Genomic DNA, 8559 nt, shown 5'->3' on the forward strand with positions numbered 1-8559 from the left:
TGAATGAGTAATGATTTGATATTGTAGCTTTAAATATCCACTGTGTGATGGGAATGGAGCTCTTCCTCAGCTGAGTGAATAGAGCACCATCCTAACTGCCTTCTTTCCAACTTGTTCTCCCCATGTCTCTCAGGGGCCATCACAGAGTAATTGCTGTATTACAGTGGAGTTTGGGCTCATCTATAAATGATCAGGGCTCTATAATAATCCTCTGACCTGGGTTCATCTGAATGCTCACACACAGAGCACCAAACACACACATTCTATTTATTTATATAAATAAATAAGAGAGAGAGAGAGCGAGAGAGAGCGAGAGAGACAAAGCAAGCAACTGAGCCAGATATTGATCTGAGGTCAGTCTAATTATTCCTGTGGTGATATCTCTCTGGTGCTCATCATGCTAAACCAACCAGCCTGCTCCACTCTGCTTTGCTCGGAGAGGATTAACAAGAGGCGACGCATACATTAGACGGCAAAAAGGAGAACAGAAATTCAGCAGAGCAGATACTTAGACAGTACAGGGCAAATCAAACACCTTAGAAATTATAGCAGTGCAATTTCCAATTTGTGCATTAGTTAATAAACATAATACCAGTGAGTTCAAAAAGACATGTCAAAGTCAAATGAATCCAAGAATCCAAAGAATGACTTTGAAAGACTGATCTTAGATATTGCTGTGTTTTCTATACCCACTCCTGGCTAACATATATCCATGTAGACCCTGCAGTTGGCTGGGGATACGATTGATGTACTAAAAGATTCAATTAAGAAAGGGAGCTTTGGAAATGGTTTGATGTGTCAGTGTCGGAGGGATAGATACTGTTAATCATGATGCCGACTTCTCCGGACACACAAACGTGGCTGATTTAAATGGGATTTATTTGGGAGAGAATGGCAGGTCCCGTTGCCGAGAGACACGTTGCCGTGGACACTGTGGTCGTCCCAATGAGAGATAAGAGCTTAAGCTGCATATCAAAGGGTGTGCATGTAGAGAGCGTGGCATGGCGGGCAGCTGTTGCCAGCCAGATTTGGGAGCCCACCGAGGCTCCATGGGGTGGGATGGAAAGGATCCCCCCCCCCCTTCCCCTCTCCCCTGTCCTCTGACTCCCTCATCCCCACATGTTCCCACATACAGCCACATCAAACAAACACATACATGGCACATCAAAACACACACAAGCGGATAAAACAGCCCGAAAAAAATCTAAATGCACAAACACCACAATGAGGAAATGTATGCATAAAAAACACCACGGGCAGAGGTCCTGCAGAAACAGATTCCAAGACACACAGATAGACGACCTGCAGTGTTTTAGATCACACACACACTCCCTCCCTCATCCATATACGTCCAACACAAATACGCACAGCACAAAGCCACACAAAGAGGAGTCAGCAGACGTATTTTAGGGAACAGGTTCATACTTTAATGAAAGGGTATCTCCCTTGGCACAGTTCTGCTATCAAATAAATAAAGCAATTAATCAAAAACCGTCTATATAAACTAAACAAAGTCATGAAAAAGCCATTAGTGAAAAGAGAGAAAGGGTCTGGTCTGCTATTGAGGAACTGAACAGCAAGTGCTAGACATGTTTCATTTACAACAATCACCAAGAAGAAGTGAAGGAAGTGCGAGAAAGAGACAACTATCCTTCCCTGCTAGCACTGATCGGCACAGCGGATACTGTAGAGAAGTGACAAAATAGTAGGCAAGTGTGATAGCTTGGCAAAAATACTGTATATTTGCTCAGTCATTCAATTATTATAAATACGTTTATTCCTTCTACACGATACTGGTATAACCTTTCTGCAGTCCATATACTATTTACATTAGTTTAACATGTAGATACATTCATTTTACAAAACATAACTTAGTGGTGGAATACAGTGAGAAAATTTAATTCAGTTTTGTCTGTAAATACCGAAATTGAAATAATTTACAGATGGAGAAGATACAGTGGAGCATTCTGGAGCAGAACTTTAGATGCCGGTGAAGCTGGAGTGTCCCTTTAAAGAGGCACAGTGCACTACTTTTGACCAGAAACCCTGGGCCCTGGTCAAAAGTTGTACATCATATAGGGAATAGGGCTGCATTTCAAACGCACCACAGAGATATCTGTTCCAGTGGCTGCCCCACTAATACCACAGTACTCTAGAGGCACATGGCACCATTCATCTAGTGTCTGTAGTGTTGGGGGAAGATGGTGGAGGGATTGTAAGTTTAACTGAGGATGAGAACCCAAGCAGATCCCTGCCTATTAGCCATGGTGTCTGTCTGAGGGGATCACTACAGACACCTTCACACACACACACACACACGCCTAATGAGGACCACCATGAAGGGAGACGCGGGCCCTCTGCCTCTCTCTGGCTTGATATAGTCCCCAATGCAGCACAAGCCATTTCCACCTTAAGCATGTCTATCCTATGGGCATGTGCTAGTATCAACACCTGTACTGTTTAGCTGTGGTGTTGCCGTGGTGTGAAGACTACAACATGAGTTATAGTATTGCGATGGGCCCTGTCAGATGGGGTGCTGCCATGCTAATCCAGACAGATGCTAGCGCCAAGCAGATCGCAGACCGGCAGCGTTCTAGGGGAGAGAGGGGCTGTGGAATGGGGTGCAGCTGCGTTCCCCTTGGGGGTGGCTGAGGTGGGTGACTGTGTCCTGTGGTGAGGCCAYCCTGACTGGTGCCTCTGCTAATGCACAGCCTGCAGCTGTGTGAGGGAGCGCAGCACTGGAGCTCAGGACAAGCCTGGAATGTACCAGATTCCCTCAACTGACCCAAAACACACACTAACGGAAACTTGTAGTAAAAGCTCTAAACCTATACATGACCCAGAGTGGAAAGTTGGCTTTGATGTCCACACACCTGGTGTGAGGTTTAACACGCCTGTAGGGGCATTCGTGAACTCTTCACACCTGCTAAAAACGCATAGCCAGTAGCGAGGTATATTAGCTCATACTGACTACCAATGTTCCCTCTAAGATGCGCGAGAGACCAGGACTGCCATGCAGAAGAAATATCAGCCCGCAAAGAGAAGCAAACTTTCTAGAGTTTTCCCCATTAGTTAACACGATCAACATTTCCCTTTACTGTGGGAATTGTGATCCAATCAATGCAATATTAGCCACTTTCAATGCAACATACCGAAACAAAACCATGCAAGAGATTTGTTGTAGGAAGAACGCATCGGAGTAGAATTGTATTGCATTGACAAGCACAACATAGGCCGTACTCTACACAGACCAGTGGACCATAACCAATCAGAGCTGCAGTAGGCCTATATGCAAATAGACCATTGCCATATATGGATCTGTGCCATTCACTTTGAACTGTTTATACAGCATGAGTGGTGGTGAGTAGATGAGTTTGTTTTGGGATCAAAGCCAGAGCTACATGTAGCGACATGTGTACCTGTGTTCATATCATTCGCTAGTTAGTCAGTTATTAGCCCAGTTATAGATCATTTGTAGTCAGCAATGGGGGAGTAATTGCTTCCTACAAGAGCACAAAACGTGTGCATTTCTAGACATCTTTGAAAAGCAAGTCAGGTAAATTGTATATTTATCTTAAAGGGGCAGTGTAGCCAATAGGCAGAGGGTAGAATATTTTGCCTGATTCTCTGTAATAATGGTATGTGAATAATGATGCTTTTCATTTTATAAAGTGGATTCTTGCATCAAACACAACATTTTCAATCACCTCCTTGTCTGAAGGACAAGTGGATAAACAGGTTATTGTCAAGCCCTGCATGTACTTTTCAAAAGTCTCATAGAATGTAGGCCTACATTGAACACCACACATTGTCTGCTACTGTAGGCTGAACGATAGAACAGCTATTCCATGTTAACATATTATGGCATGAATTGTCTCCATTGTTTTTGATGGTTGGCCAGTCAAGAAGGCCTACATTATTATCAAATAGCCACAGTAGCCTACTTGACCACTGTTAAAGGTGTACCCTAGCGGGTACAGCCTCAGTGTTCACATTAAACGCACTTCGTAAGTTGCACCGAATTTTCACAATGTTCAAGTTTGCACTCAGCAGACCTAAAATTTGCTCAGTGATGAAAAAAAATAGAGGGAACATTGCTGATTACAGTATTATCCTCTTTACCCTGACCAGATGATACTCGGTCAGGAGCTCCTGGACCCAGATGCAGGCATACCGTAGTGAACTGTCCTAAACAGTGGTGGTTGTAAGGGCTCTGATGGTTCACCTAGGGTGGGAGAAGATCTGAGAGGTCCTGTGTGGTTGGAGCTGCCTGCCCGACAGCAGGCCTTCAGCAGGGTGAGTTATGGTCCTGGTGGAGCCTGCGGGCAGGGCCTGGTGTCACCTAGCACCAGAGGAATGAGACAGACAGCTGAGAGCCTCCACCCCGGGTCCAGCCAGCGTCATAAAGAGAAGCCTTGTTGCCTGAGTGCTGGGGACACATGGCGGCCTGGTGAAACAGGTGCTGACAGCTGGGGACAGGGGGATGCCTCATGAGGGGACAGCGGTTAGGGTCATGTGTTATGATCAGACCTGGAGGATCATGGGACTGCTGTGGATTGTCAACCACCACATACTTATTGAGAAAGAGCCTTACTGTGAACTGCTAACCACAACGATTAGACAGACACTGTTCAGAAGGCAGAGATGTACTTGAGAAGGTGTACACTGACCATTTGTGTGAAAGAACTGTGTYTGGTGATATTAGGTGGTGATATTAGAGGGAGTCAGAGTTGTATCTTTGATGGTCTAAATTGTATACATAGTGGTCTTTCAAGAGGGTACATCGGGAAAATGGGGTTGAGTGAGAAATAAATGTAGATTGTATCAACAAACGTCACATTATAAATAAAGCGTATAATGTTGATAATATATGTACATACAATATGTAGGTAAAACATGTAGGAACGTTTCAACACTATATTACTGCAGATTGTGTCATCTTTAAAAAATAGAACAAAATGTAACTGAAAAATAGCATCTGATTAATAACAATAATAATAACACCAACAATTCCATTAATAACACTAGAGGTAGCAGCTGATTACAGTCTTCTATTCTCACTGAACATTTCAACATTGTTCTCTCAGGGAGGGTCCTGTATTGCATGTGAGATTCAGGAGCTGGATGATCTTGTCTTCATCATATCCAGCCGATGCCTGTCAGTCCTCTGTTCTGACAGCCCAAAGTGTCTCCAATGCAACTGCACCCACAAGTGCTTTTCAAGTGGTTTTCAGTGGCGACAGGAGTGTCACAGCAGACAGGTAATACATGCACACAGACACCATACACCCAGACACCATACACCACACACTCATATGAACCAATGCACACATGCTCACACACACACACACACACACACACACACATTGTATATTCATACACACAAATGTACACATTTTTCTCTTTCGCACGCACACACACTCACTCTCTCGCTCTCTCTCGAACACAAACTCACTGGACACTGAGCATCATATATTTTATCTTTTTACATCAGTCTTTCCATCCAAACCAGCCCTTCACCGCCGATTCCCCTTCCCCAAAACATAGAGGTCTGTGAGGATGGCAGTGCCAGTATGGCTTCGTGAAGTCAGCTAGTCCATCAGAGTAAAGGGTTTCAGAGAACCAGACAGACAGAGAGGGATGAGAGGACTCCTCTGAAAGATTACAGCCAAGTCTCTTATCTCCTTCTGTTCCTCTCAGGCTCCCCTGTTACATCCCTCTGCCCTGTCCTGCTCCTGGTTCCTGGCACGCCTGAAGACCAAGACACTGTCCCGCTGCCTCACAGGGACTCTTCATGCCTGGACAACCCCATAATAACCCTCTTCACCCTGCACCTCCCCTTGTCTGTCCAACTCCTCTTGATGTCCTGTCCTCTTAGTCCACGGGGCCATGCAAGACCCAACTCCCCCTGACAGTGACAAAGTTCTGGCTGTGCTGTTGCTGTGCTGTGTGGGAGGGGCCTGTCTGTCTGTAGAGTCTACTGGCCTGGCAGTGGAGCCAGGTTGAGGTGGGGCTGTGAGAAGGTGCTCTGGGGCCGGGGGCAGCAGGGCAGGGAGCTGGCTGGCTGGCTGSCTCAGGACTGGTAGAAGTGGTGGTAGTGGTGGTGGTGTTCATGGTGGTGATGATGCTCGTGCCTCTGAACCATCTGGGCCAGCCCTCCTTCATAGAGGAGCACACTGGGTAGGACCCTCACCTGCTCCTTCTCCACCACAGACCCCACTGGAGCCCCCAGGGCCCGGTACTGCTGTTGGCCCTCCTTGGCCCTCTGCTTGTGCCTGCGGTAGGGGGCTGAGGACTGGTGAGGGGGGGCTTGGCTGGGTAGGGCCGGGGGAGGTGGGGCCCCTCTGCTCCTCATCACCCTGCCCGTGGTGGTCTGTGTGGGGTGCATCCGGCTGTGGGTCTTGGGGGAGCGCAGGGCGTGTTTACCTGAGTCTTTACTCGGTCGTGGGGGACAAAGGGTGTCAGGGCCTGGGGCGGTGCTGCTCTCCATGGCCACCTGTGATCGATGGTGGTGGGAGTAGGTGTGGCCGTTCTCTGGTTCATGAGAGCGAGACCTGGTCTGGTTCGATGGTCGGGTCTGTGGCTCTGCTTTCACAGGCTCTGTGGTGGGGGCTGGAGAGGGGAGAAATACAGGTCAGGATAAATAACCCATGATGGGTCAATTGATACATCACTAACTTCATTGAAAGACTGAGAACTCATAAACGTTAATATTACTAGTTCCAATACTATTTTAATGCCTTTTTCCATTTTTTCTGCTTTCTTTTTTTCACGGGACAAAGAGTCTTTTTCTGCTTTGAACTAGAGGGTGTCACACTACAAAAATCCTCCCGTCAACACAGACATTTAAACAAAAGCAGACCCATATTAAACAGAATTTAATTCACTTCATGATGAGACCTGGCCCCTGAAGACATATCGTATTGTGCCCTGGTGGGTCCAGATGTTTTACTGGCCAGACCTACATGCCTGCCTCCAAGCAGGTGCTGGGGTAATGAAGGCCTCTCTTTATCTGGACACAGCTTCAAAGTACCCGGGTGCTGTGATCGGTCAGTGCCTCTAGTCTCCAATCTCTCCACCATCGCCCCCGGCTCTAGCCCCCCTCAATCTTCTGGCTTTCTACCCCCCCGGACCAGCCCACCTGGGCCAGCTCACCTGCTCCAAAGCGGGATGTGTAATTCTCGATGCCGGCCAGGTCTAGGTAGTGGTTCCTGCGCTCCAGGTTCTCATCCACACAGTGGCGCTGGCAGCCCCGACTCTGACCCTGCTGGGTCAGAACCTGGTGCTGGATAGTGTGGTGGTCACTGTGATGGCGCCTGGAGGGGAGAGAGATGGGACTTTACAACAGCTTGAAGCAGTATTTTAGCTCTCTAAGATGCATTGCAAAACATACATTCTGTTGGTGTCAAAATAAATGTTATTAGTGTCAAAAATGCACAGATATACATTATTGTCTTGTAAAACATTGATGCAGGCTATAGAACATATGTTACCTGAGGAGGGATCGAGACTTCTTCTCCACACTTTTAAGGTCTTCAATGCACTTGTCAGTCTTGGTTCTGGGGTGGGGCATGTCTGTGAGAGAGTGAGCAGGACATTATCAAAAAGAGCAGCCACACACACACACGCATGCATGCATGTCTATTTCTCTCAGAAGAAAGAAACCTTTGTTCACAGTCTTTTACTTTGAAGATCTATAAAAGAGAAAAAACAACAATGTATCATTTATTTACTCCAGGCCTCATATAAGACAAAGAATATATACAGTACCAGTCAAAAGTTTGGACACATCTACTCATTAAAGGGTTTTTCTTTATTTGTACTATTTTCTACATTGTAGAATAATAGTGAAGACATCAAAACTATGAAATAACACATATGGAATCATGTAGTAACCAAAAAAGTGTTAAACAAATCAAAATATATTTGAGATTCTTCAAAGTAGCAACCCTTTTCCTTGATGACAGCTTTGCACATCCCTGGCATTCTCTCAACCAGCTTCACCTGGAATGCTTTTCCAACAGTCTTGAAGGAGTTCCTGCATATGCTGAGCACTTGTTGGCTGCTTTTCCTTCACTCTGCACTCCAACTCATCCCAAACCATCTCAATTGGGTTTGGTCGGGTGGTTGTGGAGGCCAGGTCATCTGATGCAGCACTCCATCACTCTCCTTGGTCAAATAGCCCTTACACAGCCAGGAGGTGTATTTTGGGTCATGGTCCTGTTGAAAAACAAATGATATCCCCTCTGGTTTGCGCTCAGTGGGACTTGTGTAATGCTGCAGAATGATGTGGTAGCCATGCTGTTTAAGTCTGCCTTGAATTCAAAATAAATCACAGACTGTGTCACCAGCATAGCACCCCTACACCACCTCCTTCATGCTTCACGGTGGGAACCACACACGCAGAGAACATCCGTTCACCTACTCTGCGTCTCACAAACAGACGGCGGTTGGAATCAAATCTCAAATTTGGACAGGTTTCCACCAGTCTAATGTCCATTGCTCGTGTTTCTTGGCCCAAGCAAGTCTCTTCTTCTTATTGGTGTCCTTTAGTAGTGG

General features: G+C 46.3%; 1 protein-coding gene across 1 annotated transcript; it reads right to left on the reverse strand.

Annotated features, from left to right (window-relative positions):
- Positions 1 to 1404: 1404 nt before the first annotated feature.
- Positions 1405 to 7599, reverse strand: LOC112079094 (protein naked cuticle homolog 1-like). The gene is made up of 3 exons (XM_024145136.2): positions 7494 to 7599; positions 7156 to 7316; positions 1405 to 6612 (listed from the first exon to the last, which is right to left on the reverse strand). Exons 1-3 carry the CDS (start codon positions 7571 to 7573, stop codon positions 6074 to 6076), a joined length of 780 nt encoding a protein of 259 aa, XP_024000904.1. The 5' UTR covers positions 7574 to 7599; the 3' UTR covers positions 1405 to 6073.
- Positions 7600 to 8559: the final 960 nt, after the last annotated feature.

This window comes from Salvelinus sp. IW2-2015, unplaced genomic scaffold (genome assembly GCF_002910315.2).
Source record: "Salvelinus sp. IW2-2015 unplaced genomic scaffold, ASM291031v2 Un_scaffold6895, whole genome shotgun sequence".
Lineage (NCBI taxonomy): Eukaryota > Metazoa > Chordata > Actinopteri > Salmoniformes > Salmonidae > Salvelinus > Salvelinus sp. IW2-2015.

Excerpts from the sequence above, each read along its gene's own strand:
- LOC112079094 (XM_024145136.2), bottom strand. The coding sequence starts at position 7,573 with ATGCCCCACCCCAGAACCAAGACTGACAAGTGCATTGAAGACCTTAAA. Across the intron at positions 7,317-7,493 it reads AAGTCTCGATCCCTCCTCAG|GCGCCATCACAGTGACCACC; the intron begins GTAACATATGTT and ends TCTCCCCTCCAG. Across the intron at positions 6,613-7,155 it reads CACATCCCGCTTTGGAGCAG|CCCCCACCACAGAGCCTGTG; the intron begins GTGAGCTGGCCC and ends TCCCCTCTCCAG.